Source organism: Artemia sp. Qi Xiang Cuo, chromosome 1 (genome assembly GCF_049724085.1).
Source record: "Artemia sp. Qi Xiang Cuo chromosome 1, ASM4972408v1, whole genome shotgun sequence".
In the NCBI taxonomy this organism is placed as follows: domain Eukaryota; kingdom Metazoa; phylum Arthropoda; class Branchiopoda; order Anostraca; family Artemiidae; genus Artemia; species Artemia sp. Qi Xiang Cuo.
The window spans coordinates 83,721,134-83,741,558 of NC_142794.1; the positions used below are offsets into that span (position 1 = coordinate 83,721,134).

Sequence of the window (20,425 nt, forward strand, 5' to 3'; positions counted from 1 at the left end):
TAGTCCCTTTGGCTACACGACTTTTCATGCCTATATGTTAATTCCCATCGAGCAAAAGAATATCTAAGACGAAAATATAACTTTATATTCAAGTTTAACTGCATATTAAATAAAAGGATATGGTTCATAATTTGTTAATGTTACTATATGATAATCAGAATAAGAGAAAAATAAAAGCCTTTCGATGACGCAAAAAGAAAAGTACCGCATTGTATTCTGTGTTGTCAGATGTTTGGCATAAGGCTGTATGGCCATAAATGGGAAAATGTTCTGAATAAGCTATTTTTGGGCAAAAAAGAGCCGAAAGCGCAATAAAATAAGTTTCTTAGAAAAATGCACTGATTTGTAAAATTCAATTTACAACCATCTCCAGAAACGTGCAAATGTCTAACAACACTGATTGCACAGACCAAATATTCAAGGCATAGAGTTCTGGTATCATTAACCACAGCAAAGTGTTTTCAAAATGCGTCAAAAACAAGTATTGTCTAATAATGCTTTTCGTTGTGTCTTTTTCATATTCATCATACAGATAAGAAAAACAGGATTCTAAGCTTCCATCTTTTCAAAATAAAAGCATTCTTAAATACATTTTGCTTTTTCAGACATAAATTTAAAGTTTCAAAGTTGGACACTGTTCAACTCAGAACTCGGATTAGGAGCCTAGATTATTATTGACGCTATAATCATGCGTAATTTCGATTTTATCCACAAGTGTGACTAAAGTGCGGGCTGAACATACCTTCCATTTAACCACACAAAATAAATCACCTTTTTTTTGGCAAAATTCACCACCTCCTGTCAGATTTTAACTTCAATCTTATGTCCACGTTCCTGATTGGCTTTGTAAGCCATATCAAAAGCAAAACTAAGCCATATCAAAAGCAAAAGAGAACGGCTTAAGATGAGATTTATTTCCAACAAAAATAATCTTTAAATAAATAGTATGGGCTGATCCCGACAAAGGCTCCATGGCCTATAAAAGAGGGGGGGTTCATATATTATCTAAGCACTAACTTATGAACACTAATAAAAAAGAGCAAGGGAGGAGAGTGAGAGAGAGAGAGGGGATGGGGGAAGGACTTCAATAGTTTACAAAATTTAGTACGATCACTCAGATAAACTAAACCAGCAACCAATGCCAAAAAATCAAGCTGAAAATAAAAATGTTTGCAAGTCTTTTGAGGATGCCAAAAGATTGGCATCCTTGAGCCAAATCAGGTAGGGTATTCCATATAATATAACATGCAAATAAGGGATTGGAATTAAATTTCTCTGTTGGAGTATGCAGAATTTGAACATTCTAATAGCTAAGGAACTGTTAGTTCGGCCAATTAAGATAAGTAAATCTGAAGAAGCTGGAAGATTACTGTGGAGCTGGAAAAAAAGAGTGTAGGATGCAAAAGAAAGAATATAAAGCTTTTCAATACCCAGTACCGGTTTAGCTATTAAAAGTACACCTGTACACCTTAATTTGTAATCAACATGGTGCTTAAAAGATAAACTTTAATCAACAAGGATGCCTATGAAACGGACATGGCAGTTTTTTGACATGCAACAAACAGACAGGTGAATTTCAGAAAAAGCATTTGGAGAGATGAATTCCAGATATTTGAGGACAAACCTGACATACATGAGAAAAAAAAATTAGACTTAGAAACATTTAGGGCAGGAGAGTTAGCATCAAGCATCTTCCAAAAGTATTGCTAAACACAGACAACAGGGATTTTGGTCGATAGTTAGAAGGGCTATTTCGTGACCCACCCTAATTACCTTAATAAGAATATTATCAGGGCCAGAAGAAGGAATTCTTCAATTCAATAACAATTCCAGTAATTTCTATATCAGACACTGATTCCTAAAACATTGACTCTATACAAGGTGACCCAAGAAAACACATGAAATCGGATAGCGACGGAGAAGGATTAGGGGCAGAATAGGTCATTTTACTGATATTCACAAAACATAAAGTAAATACTTCCTGACCATTCAGGTCACTCTCGATATGTTTACTATTGACAACCAGATATGAAGGAACTGAAGGAGACCGAAAAGAGGGTCTAAGGACAGAGATTATCACCTACCAAATTTTACAAATATCCTTGTCGTAATCTGAAAAAAAATAAAGAAATACTGGAACTCGGGCTTTTGACATAGAGAATTATAGGTATTCCTCTAGATTTTCGATCACTGAATGCCAATAGGCATAGAGGAGGAGGGAAGCTAGCAGACCTACAAGCCCTCGAGGGATTATTTTTCTCCTCAAACTTTTAAGATAGCCAGGAGTCATGCAGTGATTTATGAAAATTACCCTCTCAGATCTACGATTAGGAGGCCAAGCAGAGCAAATTAACAGCCTAGTTATGAAACTCATAGAAGTCTTTAATAAGTGACAGTATCCAAATCAATCTGAAAATTACCCAAGAACTGTCCATGAATCTTGACCTATGAAGAGTGAATTCCTCCTTTCCAAGGCCAAATTTTTAGGTCCACAAGACAAGGGCTCTTAATAGTCATTATCAAAAGAGTAGCTAGAGTAAACAGGAAAATGATCAGAAATATCCCTTACTAAAACATAATTTTGGATCAAATATATCGGTAGGCTACAGAAGATATTCTCAGTCACAGAAGCTGTACTCACCATTATACGAGCTGGGTCATAGTTGCCACCCAGTGAAAAATCACTAGATTTTAGTGATATTTTGGTTGATTTAGTGATTTTCTTCAATAATCCAGTGATTTGTGTGCTGATTTAGCGATTTTTTTTTCTTTATGCAACATAAAAAATCACTAGAAATAATGATAAATGACTAAGGGTGGCAACCCTAAAGCTGGGGTATACACAAGGCAGAGTACCTGCAAAAGCATAGACAAAAGAAAATCCAAAGCTATTTTGACCTAGTTTGATCAAAGCCATCAACAAACAACTGATCAGACTGCTCCAATCATGTTATTTTAAACTGGCATATATATACCCGTTTATCAATTTCTGTGAAATTTTTCATGCAAATCCGTGTACTTGGTAACATAATTACCATTTTTGCGCATTTTTGCGGCGATTTTTGCGCATGTCAAGTCACTGCTGCTATCTAACCATCAACATGGCATAAAGTTCACTGGTGCAATCCAAAGCTAAACGCTCAAATGAGATGTCAACAAACACATCTCAAAAATTTAGCAGGGTTGCCAACTTTTTGGTCAATGAATATGTCCCTTGAGCATCCGAAAATGTGTGCTTTTCAGCCAAATCATTTCCATATTTTGTCTATAATATGTCCATCTTGAAATCTCAGAAAGTAGTTTTTTTACAACTTGTAAACCTCTTTCAAAGTGGTCAGTTAACATCGAATAAAATGAAAAAGTTTCATTTAGTTCACCCATAAAAAATGAACTAGTGTGAAAGCACAAAAATCATAAACACTTGTAAACAGTAAAAAACTAATTGTCGGAGCTTAAGGCTCATCATCCGCTTGACAGGTATGGTCGGCATGAGGGTCAGTATTTTCACTTGTTTTGGTAGTTTTTTGCAGATAGGAGTATTTCTTGCGCATGTCATATGGTACAATCCAGGATCAAGCGACGTTGCGAAGCGCTAGGTAAGCTTGGTTGCCCTTCAATGAGGGAGGTTGACATCCCCAAAGGCATAATTACTGGATCTTTGAACAATGTTGAACAAAATAGATGTCTACAAATTCTGATTGGATGCTGGTTTTCGGAAATGTTAGGCGCGGGGAGGGTTGCACTCACCTCTCTATTGACTACTATACAACACTCTCAACTTCAATCAAATGAGTTCCGTCTGAATTATATACGACTACCCATTCCATAAAACCTTATATGCCCCTGGGGCATAACTTACAACCCGTGCTCAATGAATTTTAGGAGCTGCGTAAACACTGATAACTTTGTTAAATGTTCTTTGGACCACGTTTAACAAAATTTCACTCTCAAATTTGTGTTGAATGCATCGAAGGAAAAGAATACGTGTGTGCAGGAGTGGGGCTACATCCATCTTCACCAAGGGTGAAGGGGGGGGACTTACTCCAAGTGTGTCAAGGCCATAGTGTTACAAGAATCATTCTTTAAAAATTACGGGCAGTAGCCCCCGTCATATACGGAATAATTTATGTACGTTTTACGTTTTAATGTCACTCCTTATTTTCGGTAGAAAAAACTAGTTTTTGTATTTATTTCTGATCGTTTTTCAGATAATTCCCAGGAAATCCATCCTCTCTGTGGAAAATTTTCCCACAAAACATTCCTTTGTATAAAGTTCCTCCCATCATCCCATGTAAAATTCTTCCGCCGGGAAATTACACCCGGACAATTCCAACCCTACTGCAAATTTTTCTCAACAAATACTTTGCTTACGATTCTGCCTGAAAAATACTCCTTAACACACTTTTATTTGAAGAAAGACTTGTTTTCATTTAGTTTTTGATCCTTTTTAAGGTCATTGGGGAATATTCCTGTTTGGAAAATCCCCCCCTGGAAAGTTTATCCCCCAGAAATTTTCCATGGAGAATTTCTCCTGGTGATAATTCCCCCATGGAAAATCCCCCTCCCCCCCCCACACTAAAAAGATCCCACGAGAATTCCAACTCCGCTGAAAACTACCCCTGACAGTTTCCTCAAAGTGTCTCCAAATGTACAATGGGATCAACAACAAGAAAAAAGACAAAGAACAAACATTCTGTACACAAATTCTGGCAAATTCCCCCCATGTAAAATTTCCACTGAAAAGTTCACCCCCAGAAACTTCCATCCCAATGGAAAATTCTCCCCATAGAATATCCTTCCCCAGAAGATCCCCTTCCTCCCTTGGAAAACATGAGTATACTTCCCTATAAAAAAAATACTCATATGTAAACAATGGACTACCACCAATGGTGGCAGCATGGTCATGTTGAGCCAAATAAATTCAATTGAATGAAATATTGCTAGCTGAAACCCGAAATCAGAATTACCATCTTTCAAGGCACATCAGCTTTTCAAAAATTATTCAGAATTTCACAAAACTACCAACTATACACTTTATTCTTGGTTTTCGCAAAATATTTATAATTATTTAGGACAAAACTAGTTTCAAACTTTACATCGTATTTCACAAATAATAATGAAATATAAGTAGTTTTATTGTGCATTTTCCGATACCATGATTTTGTGCAAATTTTTTTTGGTTATACTATATTACAAATTCTCTCACATGATAAGACTTGTAATAAGTGAAACGTATATAATCGAAATATAAAAGCAGAAACAAGGAGTAATTTGGAATTACCATAAAATCCTAATTCCTTTATATGTATATTAAATAAAAAAAAACAAAATTTTTTTCAATTGAAAGTAAGGAGCAAGATTAAAACTTAAAACAAGCAAAAATTATTACGAATACGATGGGGGTTGCTCCCTCCTAAATACCTCGCTCTTTACGCTAAAGTTTGACGTTTTGTTCCAGTTATTTAAGAATGTCTCATGAAACACAAGGGCTGTTTAATAAACTTTGTAAAGTTCAAAATAATGATCTATGGTACTGTACTATTAGCTGTAAACCATGAGAGACAGATGATAAAAGAAACTAGTCAAACAGGTTCTTTCAACGGAGAATTGGATTGCAAACAGTGGTTTCTCACTGTGTTTACAATATTTAAACTTTAGTTTTTTGTGGTTTAGGGGGGTTAGATTACGCATTTAATATATTCTATGCTTTACCAACAACCCCCCCATCCCACACCACACCCACCCCTAAAAGAGCATATTTGCTTCTAAACTATTTTATATTCATCATATTTTGTTTTATTTTATTAGTAATAACCAAATTTCATTTCTCAAGTAGCTTACAGCTAAAGGAGCAGTGCCTAATCTTTTTTTAAAGAGTCACAAATATTTAGTGCGAAGAGTAAGGAAGGCTCTTTTCTCATATTTGTGATAATTTATTTTCTTTTTACGTTTTAAAGTTGATCCGTACTTTCAGTTGAAAAAAAAGACTTTTTTGATTATCCTGTATCAAACGCACTCTTTTATGTACTGTAATAGATACCAGTTACGAAAAAAACTGGTTGTGGACTGTTAATTTAAGAAAGCGTTGTATCACAGTAATATATATAGCCCGTTTTCTATTGTGTTTACGCTTTTCAAAATTTTTTTTTTTGGGGTTTGGGGGGGAGGCGGCACCGAGGTTAGGTTACTTAATCATATACACTATGCTTTACCCCCACCCCTTTATATGCAAATATACAGTCCAAATTTGTTTCTAAACTATTATATATTTATCCTATTTTATATTATTTCATTAGCATTAATCAAACAAACAATACATAAAAGAGTATGCTTAATACAGGAATATCTTTTATTTTTATTTAATTTCTTACTATTTTTAAATGACGCCTGGAAATCCAGACCCTTCTCCATAGAAAATCTCTTGCCCCACAAAAAATTCCTCCGCGGAAATATCCTCTCATGCAGTGCCGTATCAAACAAAATTTCGGAGGGGGGGGGGGTCAAAAACTATTTTTTTTGGGGGGGGGGGGTCACAAGAAAAGTAATAAAACGCATAAAAACTTGTTTATTTTCATTTGTGTTAGGTTTTTACGAGTCGGATAAACATTTCAGGGAGTTCAAACCCCTTAACCCCCTGGATATGGCCTTGCTCTCATGTAACACCTCTGGAAGAAAATCCCCCCCCTCAAAAAGTATCTGTATGCTTCCCAATATCAACTACTAGGCCTATATATAAACAATGGCCAAAGTTCATAGCTTTTCTCCTGTCCTTCGGGGATGTGGGGGTAAAGTCATCCTCAAATACATAGTTCTTAGATCCTTAGATTCTTTGCTCTTGATCATGAGTCCTCTGGATCAAATCTGTAATCCAGTTGAAATTGAAGATCTTCTTTCTGCTAAATTTCCAAATACCAAAGATCCTTTACTAATAGAATTAGTTTTAAAGTGGATTACTAATAATCTGTGTATACTGAACAAAATGACTATCTCAAATTTTGATCAGATGACTTTGGGCACAAATAGTCGTGGGAGGGGGGGCTATTTTGTCATCTAATCTTATTGGTCACTTAAAAAGAGTATTAGAACTTTTAATCTCATTTTGAATGAGTAATTTCCCGATATTCTAGGATTATTGGTCTGATTCGATCACTCCTGGGAAAAAAACAGCCCCCCCCCAAAAAAAAGAAAAAAAAACAACAAAGAAATAAACCCGCATTCGTCATCTTATTCTGGCGAAAAATACAAAATTCCACACCTTTCTCGAAGGGAGCTTAAAACTTCAACAGTAGGATTTTTGGATATACTATATGTGATGGTGTAACTCTCATTAAGATTTATTTAATTTTAGGGGGTGTTTCCCCCTTATTTCAAAAATCCGGCAAATTTTCTTCGGTTCGTAGCTTTCGATGAGTAAGGCTAGACTTAATCAATCTTATATATCTCGAATCAGCATAATAAGCCAATTCTTTTAATGCGATTATTTATGTAAAAATTCCGTTTTTTAGACTGTCGCGGTTACTATTGACCCACATCGCTTGTTACTTACAGTTCGTTACCACGAACTGTCTGATTGTTTCTGAAACCTTTCTTCTTCCTTGATTCCATGTGTAAATTAAAACTGAAGTTACTAGCCCCTCAAAACATTTTAAAAGATGTATAGCATGAACACACTTATACCTGCAGAATAAACTAATTGATTCAGGTTATTACTTTAAAACTACTAATTGCTTTTTTATAATCAATCTACTATTTAGGGTGCTGTTTAAAATAAAAGAAAAGTAAATAATTCATTATAAGTACGTATCCCGCCATTCCGGGTGACAAAATCTGGTTCAAAATTAAATGTTCTTTGCAACTGTATTTTTTTAATGAACAATTTTTGAAAAGTGACGAGCCGTAAAAATTGGTAACTCTGAATTCAGGTTTCAGCTAACAATAATTTGATTCATCTCAAAGTGTTTTGGCTTAACATGACTGGGGTTGCCACCGTCGGTGATTTTATCATAAGATTTGGTGATTTCACTACGTCTGCGTTCCAGGCAGTGGTGTTCGGTGTTCAAGATTTTTTTTCTATCTTACTGGTATGCTGTGTCCATGGTTGCCAACTTTTTGGTCAATGAATATGTCCCTTGAGCATCCAAAAATGAGTCCTTTTCAGCCAAACTATACCAATATTTTTGTCTATAATATGTCCATCTTGAAATCGCATAAACTAGTTTTTTTTACGACTGGTTAACCTCTTTCAAAGTGGTCAGTTAACATCGAATATAATGAAAACGAAAAAGATTCATTTAGTTCATCCATAAAAAATGAACTAGTGTTAAAGCACAAAAATCATAAAAACATGTAAACAGTAAAAAACTACTTCTGGGAGCTTAAGGCTCATCTTCCTACGAGAGTTCCGCTTGACAGGTATGGTCGGCATGAGGGTCAGTATTTTCACTTCTTTTGGTAGCTTTTTGCCATTCAGAGTATTTCTTGCATATGTCATAATGTACAATCCAGGAGTCAAGCGACGTTGCGGAGCGCTAGGTAAGCTCGGTTGCCCTTCAACCGGGGGGGTGACATCCCCAAAGGCATAATTACTGGACCTTTGAACAATGCTGAACAAAATAGATGTATACAAATTCTGATTGGATGCTGGTGTTCGGAACTGATAGGTGCAGGGGGGGGGGTGCACTCAAATCACTTTTGACTCTTATAAAGTGCACTAAACTTCAATCAAATGAACCCCATCTGAAGTATATACGACTTACCATTCCATAAAACCTTATATGCCCCTGGGACATAACTTACAACCCTTGCCCCAGGGTTTTTATGGGCTATGTAGAGGCTGGGGACATTGCTATATGTTCTTTACACCATATTTAACAAAATTTGTATCTCAAAATTTCTGTTGGATGCATCTAGGAAAAAGAATACGTGCGTGGAGGGGATGGCTCCGCCCCTCTCCAACAAGGGTGGAGGGGGGCTTACTCCAAGGGTGGCACGGTCCTTGTGTTTCAAGAATCGTTCTTAAAAAAATTAGACAAAAGGTCGAACATTAGCACAGAGAGGGGGGTATTGAGGAGGGAGGACCCCCGTCATATACGGAATAATTTCTGTACATTTTAAGTTTTAATGTCACTCATTACTTTTGGTAGAAGAAACTAGTTTTTGTATTTATTTCAGATCGTTTTTAAGATAATCACAGGAATTTCGCCCCCTCTGTGGAAAATTTCCCCACGAAAAATTCTTCTATATAAAATTCCTCCCATGTAAAACTCTTCCGCCAGGAAACTACCCCGGACAATTCCATCCCTGCTACGAATCCTTCTCAGAAAATGTTTTGCTTACGATTCTGCCTGAAAAATACTCCTTACCCTACTTTTATTTTAAGAAAGACTTATATTCATTTAGTTTCTGATCCTTTTTAAGGTCACTAGGGAATATACCTGTTTGGAAAATACCCCCCCCCCCTGGAAAGTTTATCCCCCAGAAATGTTCCATGGAGAATTTCTCCTGGTGATAATTCGACCATGGAAATTTCTACCGTGGAAAATACCCCCCCCCCCACCGAAAAAAAAGATCCCAAGATAATTCCAACTCCTCTCAAAACGTCCCCCCGAAGGTTCCCTCAAAGTGTCTCAACAAGTACAATATGATCAACAAAGAAAAATAGACAAACAGCAAAAATCCTGCGTACAAATTCTGGCAAATTCTCTCCATGTAAAATTTCCCCTAAAAAGTTTACCCCCAGCAACTTCTCTCCTAATGGAAAATTATTCCCATAGAAAACTCATCCCCAGAATATCTCCTTCCTCCCTTTGAAAATGTCGGTATGCTTTCCTATAATAAATACTATATGCAAACAATGGGTAAATTTCATGGCTTGTAGCCCGTTCTCTGGTGGTTCTGAGGGGTCATGTCATCTACAAAGGCGTATCTATTGTACCTTTCAACGATATTAAACAAAATGGCTATCTCAAAATTTTGATCAGACGACTTTCAGGAAAAACGGACGTGGGAAAGGGGCTAGTTGTCCTCCAATTTTTAGTTCACTTAAAAAAGGACACTAGATCTTTTTATTTCCGTTTGAATGAGTCCTCTTGCAAAATTCTATATTCTGTACCATTGGGTCGATATGATCACCCTGGAAAAAGCAACAACAACAAATAAACACGAATCCGTGATGTTTCTTCTGGCAAACACTATAAAATTTCATTTTTATAGATAGGAGCTTGGAACCTGTACAGTGAGGTTCTCTGATACGCTGAATCTGATGGCGTGATTTCCATTAAAATTCTTTGACTTTTAAGGGGTGTTTTTTACCTTTTTCAAAAATTTGGCAAATTTCCTCAGGCCCACTAATGGGTGACACTATACTTAAAAAATATTATATATATTTTAATCAGCACAATAAGCTAATTTTTTGGTACATCTATTGATATCAAAATTGATTCCAGATCATCAAGAATCTATTTTTTTTTTCTTTTGCTAACTTTTCATTTTTAGTCAGTAATACTTGATAAATAGATATATGTTTTTGCCTGACTATTGGAAGCCGGAAGCGATTGTTAACTAAAAAGGTGCCTGATTCCCTATTATCTTGACTGTAGCGTAAAAGCGTTTAGTAAAAGCTTAGCGTAAAAGCGTTTAGCGGAGAAATAAAATCGTTTAGTAGATGAAAGAATACAAACTTGTAAAGAATTTCAAGAGTAGAAATATTCTATTTTATGTCATAAATTTGCTAAGTATGTCCCTTTTATGTCCCAAATTTCTAAAATATGTCCCTTTTTTGCCCTATTCTGTCATTGTGTCCCGGCACACAGGAATATGTCCTTTGGACATAAAATACGTCCATTTGGCAACCCTGCTATTTAGGCTTCGTCAACCACGATGCGATAATTGATCAAGATTAGCCCCGAAGCAATACATCATTCTAGAAGGAGAAGTGGGAATTGCTTACCTTTTGCTTGAGTTATACAGGGCCCAGCTGTGTTGAGGATTAATGCTATTCGTTGACGATTACTTGAAAACGATGGGAGTAAGTAATCCCAGATTGTGAGACAAGTAATCCTTTCAATGCTAACATGCAACCTTGGAATTAGAAAAAAAGTGATGCGGAATTTAAGGAATGATAAATATACCAGTTCTGTCTTTTGGCAAATTTAACGGAATGTCAGGAAAGTTATATATAAATTCGGATTTCTATTACAACTTTACTGTTGCTAATTCAATCTTATGAAAGAATATCTGAAAAAGAGTGGACATATATCAAATGTGTTTCGTGAAAGAGAGCCGGAACGATGGACATAGAAGTGTGGTAGTAAGGCGTCTTTGGGCTCGTCTTCGTCAATTAATTAATTATAACTTAGTCACAATTAATTATCAAAGTAGCTTCATATGTCTAAAATAATATATATACATAAGTCCAACATCAGGGGAGATGGGACCAAAAATATAAAAAGAATGCATTTCCCGTCAACATATTTTCGATTTTTGCAGTAAGGATTGCCTGAACCAATCTTGAAGAGTTCTTACCCCCCCCCCCTCCCCGTGATTGCAGGAAAATCCTTGTTAAAAATCTCTCGACAGAACCTCTGCACATTAGCTTTATTCAAGCCTCTTAAAAAGCTTTGCTAAAATATGTCAGTCACTATTGCTGTTTTACGTGCCAGCCAAGCCTGTTGTTCTCTTGCAGAAGAAGATTCTCTAGGTAGCCTAGAATATTCACCCTATTTAACAGTTTAATTTGTTGTGTATTAATTAGAGTCTTTAGCTCCAATCACTGCAATAAAAACTAAGGCCGCAGTTCGTCGTCGATGCTTCAATTGCTGAGTTTTGTGAACAAAGACAGGTGTGAGCTCTTTAACTAGCCCTTCTCTTTGTCCCGGGTTAGGAAACAAAGCGTCTCAAGCCAGACAATACGCCAAACGACTGGACAATCCCCGGCTACCGAATGCAGCGCTTCACTAGCAACTATCGTATTCACGCTGCAGAGGCAAACCCAGAAATACCATGCGCTGAACGTACCAGACAGATCTGCGAAATCTGAACACCTCAATCCAGCCCCAGAAGGAGGATATACTGGCAGCAGCAAACCTGTGGAAAGATTGACGGCTCTTTCTTAACGCCCTGGGTGCCCCTGGAGGCAGAGGTGGATCTAAGGTCTAAGGCAGAAGATGACAAATTAACCCCATAGGAAAAAACAAGCTTTGCCTATTGGTCTCACAGTTCCAACGAGAATTTTCAAACTTAAAGAAATCACTTCTCAAATGCTTTAGTCCATTCCAGTTAATCTAGCGGTTCGTTGAGCTATCTAAGAGCTCAATCCACCAAATCATTATTCTTGCCCTATCTTTAGACCTGTTTATACCTAGAACCAAATCTGATGATTCCAAAATCTATGATTTTTTTTAGCTTCTCTTGCCCACACAAAAAAACTGTACTTTCCCTCCCAATAATTTGTTGGTTCCAGTTGAGCCCTGACTAAACAATCTTAACTTACCAAATTCTAATCCAAAGTCTTCGTCTAGTATCATAGTGTTTAGGAAAAGTGTTTAATATTGTCAATCATTCACTAAACTAATATAATAACAAAGCAATTTGAGGTTTTTTATTGTTTATAATCCAAGATTATTCTAGTTTCATCTCCGATTGGTAACTGGATGGAAAACTGCGAGAGGAATACTAAGACATTGAAAATGTTGCCAAAATGCCGACGATTACAAGAATCAAGATGGACCAGTATTTAAATGTATAATATGACGTGTAACCTATACACAGTGCCAAGTCATGGATCCAAACACCAAATTTTTAGCAAACAGTTTTACAACCTTTTGCCAAGTTTAACATTAAAAAAAGGTTTACGTCACATCTCAAAGATTTGGATAGCAAAAAGATGATTCATCGTGTATACCGAATTTGCTGAAGCTTTACGTACACTATGCATATAGGCAAACTTATGCTGGTGATACTTACACAAAGGAGAAAATGGCGGGGGGGGGGGGGGTGGACTCTAAAAACATTCTAAGAAAGATCAAGATGTTGCACATTCACGTAGGTTGGCAAAAATATGGGCTCAAGTCAATCTTATGTGACTGAATGCGACTTTATGCTCATGGCAAAGGGAAACTGGTTCAAGTAGGAAGCTCAAATTCACCACGAGAAGAAAAACAAACAAAGAAATTTCAACAAAAAGTCTCAACTATGTAAACCTCAATAAAAAAAATAGTTGTTGTCATCGTTTGACACCTTTGTCAATTTCGCTCAATATTAGGTCGAAGATCTACGAGAAATTTATAACAAAATTAATTTTGAAAAACATAGTTTTTCTGATGAAAGTAAAGAGCAATGTTGAAACTAAAGACTAAAAAAAAATGCTTCTTTGCGGTTTATGAATCATATCTTAGAAGACTAGTTCAATTTAACTAGCTCGTGATATTTCCCTCACGAGACATTCCAAAAGAAATCTTAAAGACCAGTGCTTTACTGTAAACTCAAAACCGACACAATAAAAAAGGTAGAAGTAGAAAAATCCTTAAGTAACATTCAGAGAATAAAATAATTATTCATAAAGCTCTCAATAGTCTGTTATCGGCTATTTTATTGCGACAAGCCTATGGCTTTCTCCTGTTTTGAATAAAATAAATAAATACATGAAATATGAAATCAGTAAATTACACGACTCAATTTTAACTCTCTAAAAATTCTTCAGAAAGCTTAGTTTTCAGTAAAGCGCTGGTTTTTCAGCATTTTACAAACATAAGGGAGTATCACGACTCAGTTTGTCTGAAAGAGTTTTTTAAAAATATTAAAAAAAAAACGCAAAGTAGTAATTTTTATTTGTTTTAAGTTTCAACTTCGCTCTTTGCTTCCATTCACTCTTTACTAGGATTCGTCACATAAAGAGTCCTTAGGGCATGTTATCCCTTGCACCTTTGAGTAGCTGTAAATAAAAAATTCAATTATCAATGGAATTATCCAAAAATTTAAGATATGTAGTTAATAGACTACGGAATTTAGTGTTTTGAGTATTTTGACTTCTTTGACTTAGCATTTTAGGAGAAATTCTCATTAGAATGAATCGGCTCTTGAAAGAGAATCTACCTTTAAAAAAACTTCATCCAAGATTCAAACCTGTGTTATAACGTCCACAAGACCGGGTTGTTACCCTTACGCTACATAGCATTGTCTACAGGAGTATCCTTTATGCTATTTGCTGTTCAAATCACCTGTTTATTACACGCTAGAAAATAAAGAAAAGAAGATAACCTATACCTCAAATTTTTTTCACAACTCAATGCAGCTTTTTAATGCTCTTTCTATCTATAAATCAGCAAAAATCACGCTGCAATGATCAGTAGCTTTGAATTGAGTCTTTAAACACCTCTCTACGGTGTTGCATGCGGGCTAGTTCTAGTGGTGACAACTGAGGGGGGGTGACCATACCCTCCTAGTTTCTTACCGATGACTAAATTTTGAAAAATTAGTTTGTGTCTTTTCATTGGAAAATACCCTTTCTAGTAATTCCATTGAAGAAACTGAAAATTAGCTATTAAATTAGCCCTTAAACATTTTTTATGACCTTTCAGCGTCCCACTAGCGGCAAAGAAAGAAAAAAAGAACAAAAAAGAGGACACAATAGTGTTACCCATGCAAAAAAGAGATTTTCCTTGTTGTTCAGGGTGGGAGCTGTAAGTGTCCTGAATAGGGTTTTCGACAATATCGTGTTCACTGCTTTTCTTTTTTGTTTCAATCTAAATATGTGTTTGAGGGGTGTTAGGATCTTTAACGAAATTTATAGAATAACACTACTATTAAGACTAATTGACATTGTATTTACGATTCCTGAATCAGCTACAAGACGGCAATTTTTTTCATCGAACATTTTTTTTAAACATATTTTTAAATTTTTGTTGCTATGGTATGGGCCGTGGCTCGCTCTTTGTTAGATTACAGCTATTGCCGCAACTAAGATCGCGAAATATGTGCAGATATGCTCTAAACTAAATTATGCTCTGAATACTAACCTAACTTTAGCTACGTAACAAATGCAAAACATGTGAAAAAGTTTTAAAAAGATGGCTGGATTCAAACAAACTTGGATCTTTAATTAAAAATATGGTATAACTTTTGGATAACTTTACACTGTCAATGACGAAGTTAGATTTTTTTTTTTTTATTCCTATTAAACTTAGGCCTATGTCAAAGTGCCAAAAATTCATCTTTTATCATTTACCAAAATTATTTATTATGCATCTTCCAGCTTACAGCGTTCATGAAGCGCCCTTGTGAGCAGCATGTTGATACACACATTGTACCCCCTCTCTCTCTCTCTATGGTTTCAAGTTGAAACTCTACGTTTCTATCACAACAAGTTTCGTGCATGCCATCAGCTATGTAGTGAGTAAGTTATGTAAAAGAGAGGAGAGACAAATTTGTCAAAAAGAACTAAAGGTGATTATGGAGATCTAAAAAAGCCATGGAGTCTCAGAGGGTGAACAGACCCCCCTCCCAATCTGATTACGTGTCTATAGGCCTATACAATGTATTATACATTTTATATTTTACCTTGGGTAAAAAAGGATATGTAACCTATTTGTTTAGTCATATTTCACAGTTTTTTTTCCTGTTTTTTTTTTTTTATCACAATTAAGATTGCATATGCAAAAATCTAGATCTTTAGTAACTCTTACCTATTTATTTGAATGTGTTTATCTGAAATTGGCTTCTAATAAGATTTTTTTTTGTTCATACTTCTATCTGAAATGGCTTTTATCTTCTTGGAGTCTCAACTTCCTCGCTATTGTTTTATTTAGTTATTTATAATTATTTTTGGTTTTTATATTTGGTCTAGTAACATTTGTTTCGAACACCCTTTTTCCAACGTCAGGATATAATCCTTTAAAACAGGATTTGTGTTTGTTTCTCCTTTCACTTTTAACAACTCTCTTAAATGACACAATTTACTATTCAGACTTCTACCCTTGAGCCCCCCCCCCCCAGAAAAAGACTACACGATGTTTCTATGCGTCCACCACGACAAAGTTCAAGTCTCAACCTTTTAGTCTACGGATGCTTCCCCAGTGATGTCAGCAATATCCTCTAAATTTCTGACGCCCTTCTTTCCTAGATCGATACAAGGTTTCTTATGAATGAAAATGTAAAGACATTAAATAGAGAACTGAATGGAATGCTATTTAATCGCCCTTAGCATAAGCTAGGGGTCTATTTTTTGGCTTGTTTGTTTTTTTGTTTTTTTTTCAAAAAAGTTATTTTTAAAGCATAACTGAATGTGCAAATATACAGCCCAAATTATATATTCCCCATCTATTCTGTCACTTGTCTTTGTTTGTCTCGCGCTAAGCTGAAAGAAACTAACGAAGAAACCGGTTCTATAGTGCGTCAATGAATGAAGAACTTAACATAGACGCAATAACATATAAGTACCTTGATTTTATTTCTACTTTTAATAAGATTATTTCAGGTCGGCAGACCAACTTAAGAATCCCCAGCAAATATTGAAGTTGTGAATTCTCATTTAGTCCGTGGTAGCCTATATAAACTAATAACAAGCCTACAAGTTCAGGAGAGGGCCAGCAAACATTGCAAGCATAATTTTGGCTCCAGTACCCGGAATCACTGCTATGAATTGTCACAACTAATTTCATTGATTTACTCATTGCTAAAAAAAGGGATCACAAAGAAATTTTTTCGCTAGGATTAGTCTTGGCTCACGGCAGTCCTGGGGGGGGGGGGGTGGTTCAAGACAGTGGAACAAGTAAATTAGCCTACATGAACATTGCAGGAAATTTGTAGATATCCAGACATTATTACGGATTTAATCTCTTGTCAAATCAAAATTCCCAATGATTTTATCCGATATAAAAAAAAATTAAGCAAAACCAATCAACTAGGCTAGGGAGTATTAATGCAGATCTATTGAATCATTCCATTGTCCTTATTATTTTTGTCGTGTAAAAATAATTCTAAAGTGGATTAGGCTACTCGATGTGTTTCTATTTGGTAAATACATAAATAGAATATAGGTTATCGGAAAGGAACTGAAAATAAAGGCGTGATGACCTACCTGCAGATATGGTTGTCAGTTCATTTTCAGGCTGCGGGAAAGACTGACTGAAGTTGAACATCGACGACTCTTGATTTGTGGTCACCGAAGGAGTATTCAAACTGTCCTCCATTGGCTCAACAACCTTAGTATCGGTGCTCTTAACTACAGCAGGCTCAGGTGAACTCGGCTCTGATCTCACCTCAGTCTTAAAATTGTCAAAACAAAATAAACTTAATTGCACTTGATCTGAAGCTAAGGCTGCAGGTGAAATTGTTTCAAAATGATCCAAAATTAGCATACTGCCTTCTTCCTCTGTCTTGGGATTTAATATCAATTCGCGACCCGAGTCGCTTTGGGTATTTTTATACTTAGGTTCTATGATGACTATTCTCCAATTATTTATAAGAACAGGTTACACTTGAATTGCCTTTTCCCACCATGTGCTTAATGATAACTAGTGGAATAGAGTTGGTCTTCATACTGGTTTTATGAATGAAGCAAGTACCGACTCTAGGAGATCAATACTCCAGCCAATCAGGAACCTTTTCTCTGACGGAACTTGGGAACTGTCGTCACCAGTGACGTCTGCTTCTGATTTGGGAAAAATCTAATCACTTTTTCGCTAATGGACTCTGTAAATAGCCCAAAACCAGATGCTTATGTATTCAAACTATTCTTGAATACAAAATGAAGATATGCTGCCAATATTTTGCGGAAGTAATGCATTGGTTAATCAGTGGCTTTTTTTGTGGAAAGTCCAGTTTTTACAAAAACAAGTATACCAGAATCGGAAGGACAAGCGTGGCGGAAGTGTACCAAGCACGGCAGAAACCGTGCCATAAATTGCGAAACTCTGCGGCACACATGGCTCTCCAAGTATAATTTTTGGACAGGGATTTTTTAGAAAATCTTATATTTACCTGTAACATTTATGTAAACTAATAAAAGGTATTTTTGGTACTTGTGCACTATGTGGTACCCACCGCTATAACCAGGCACGTACGCAGGAATTTGTTTCGGGGGGGGGGGCCCAATTAGTTTCGGGGGGGGGGAGGCAAATCCCTCAAACCCATTATTCTGTGAGAAAAATCAGAAAATTATGGGAAAATGAAAAAAATCGTGAGATTTCGGGGATGAAAAGTACACCATTGGAACCACCATTTTCAAAAGCTCAAGACAGGGAATCTCACTGCCCTGGAATCAAGACGGGGAATCTTGAGCAATGAGGAAAATTACAACACTATTTTCACATGGTCCTTTTTTCTACTAATTCTTTTTTTTTGTTCTTTAATTCTTTTTGGGCCTAGAAGCGTCAAAGCTTAAAATCCGGCTCTGATCATAGGCAGCGCAATCGCGCTGCCTAAGTCAAGAACGATGTTGGCACAATATATTATTTTTTTTTTCTTCTTCTTCCATACCAGGGCACTTCCTATCGAAGGAGTTGTCGTAGAAACTTGGAAAAGGGCTCATTCGATTGGAAATCGGAACGGCTAGTGCCCTTTTTTATAGTCAAATGTGATTGGAAGGTAGCTAACATCCCTTCCGCACCCACCATTTCCCAAAACACATCCAATCAAAATTTTGAGATAGCCATTTTGTTCAGCGTAGTGGATTTCCAGATAGAAATTATGTTTTTGAAGAGGACACTCCCCCCCAGCCCTCAGGGCAAGGGTTATAAGTTATGCACTGGGGGCATATAAGGTTTTTATAGAAAGTGCCCTGGGGGCATATAAGAACTATGTTGGCACAATGTATTATTTATTATTGTTTTTCCTTTAGACCAGGGCAATTTCTATCGAAGAAGTTGTCGTAGAAACTTCGAAAAGGGCTCATTCAATTGGAAATTAGAGTGGCTTGTGCCCTTTTTAATAGTCCAAAGTGATTGGAAGGTAACTAACCCCCCTTCCACACCCCCCTGTTCCCCAAACACATCCAATAAAAATTTTTAGACAGCCATTTGGTTCAGTATAGATGGTTTACCAGAAGGAATATGTTTTTGAGGAAGACACTACCCCACAGCCCTCAGGGCTAGGGTTGAAAATTATGCCTGGGGGAATATACAGTTTTTTATAGAAATAGTTGTCGTAGAAACTTCAAAAAAGGCTCATTCGATTGAAAATTCAAAGGGCCATTGTTCCTTTTTAATAGTCGAAAATGATTGGAGGGCAACTAACCCCCCTCTCACGCCTACCTTTTGCCCAAACACATCCAATCAAAGAGATTGCCATTTTTTTCAAAGTGGTATAAAGTTCTGGAAATTAGGTCTTTGAGGATGACAACCCCCACATTCCTCAGGGCAAGGGTCGTAAGTTATGCCCTGGGGGCAATTAAGGTTTTTATAGAGTGTTACCGCGTTATCGTAGATACTTCAAAAAGGGCTCATTCGATTGGAAATTGAAATGGCTAGTGCCCTTTTTAATAGTCGAAAGTGATTCGAAGGCAACTAAAACCCCTCCCACGCCCGCCATTTCCCCAAACACATTCAATCAAAATTTTGAGATGGCCATTTTGTTCATAAGGTTTTCAATGAAAGCTTTGTCGTAGAAAATTGAAAAAGGGCTCATTTGATTGAAAATTCAAAGGGCTAGTACCATTTTTAAAGGTCGAAAGTACTTGGCGGGTAACTCGCCCACCTTTAACGCCCACCATTTATCCAAATCCACCCAATTGAAGATTATATATCGCCATCCTTTTAAACATTATTGCAAGTTCCGGAAATTAGGTCTTTGAGGATGACCACCCCTCCCCCTCGGAGCCCTCAGGGCAAGGGTCACAAGTTATGCCCTGGGGGCATATATGGTTTTTGTTGAAAGCTTTGTCGTAGAAGCTTGAAAAAGGGTGCCTTCGATTGGAAATTCAAAGTCCTAGTGCCCTTTTTAATAGTCGAAAGTGATTGGAGGACAACTAACCCCCCTCTCACGCCCATCTTTTCCCCAAACACATTCAATCAAAATTTGAAAAAAAATACAAATGAATGTGAATTGTCAATTTAATATACATATAGCCTACTGATATTTAGTAATCAAAAAGTTAATATTATTTGATTCATTAAAGTTATGAAAGTAAAAACATTTATATTTTTTCAGTAAAGTGCAAATTATGTTCTGGCCTTGGGAAGGCATAGGGGTGTTGAGCCCTACTCATGTTAATTTCTACTCGTTTTGAGTTTGACTCGGTTATTTATTGTAATTTCTGTTCGTTTTGGGTTTCATTTATTTATCGATGCTGATTTGTGGTAGTTTCATGCTTGGTAGATTATTTGATTTTATTTTTGCTCTTTTTTGGTATAATGGAGTTCTTTACGTTTCTTTGAAAGACTTATTTTGTGGAAAAAGTTTTTTTTTTTTATTAATTATTAGTAAAGACGGA

General features: G+C 36.3%; 1 protein-coding gene across 3 annotated transcripts in view; it reads right to left on the reverse strand.

The window, feature by feature from the left end:
• Positions 1-17,478, reverse strand: part of sr (zinc finger domain-containing protein striped) — a 44,413-nt gene extending 26,935 nt beyond the window's left edge. For 2 of the 3 annotated variants that reach the window (XR_016142399.1, XM_089096510.1), the window contains exon 1: positions 17,075-17,478. Coding sequence is in view for 2 of the 3 variants with exons in the window: in XM_089096510.1 (XP_088952636.1) it covers positions 17,075-17,354 (280 nt within the window). In the remaining variant the exon portion in view is untranslated. Of the gene's footprint in view, positions 1-12,490; positions 12,618-17,074 lie in introns of those variants that run through there. The other variant, XM_089096513.1, reaches the window with a different exon arrangement.
• Between the last annotated feature and the right edge of the window lie 2,947 nt (positions 17,479-20,425).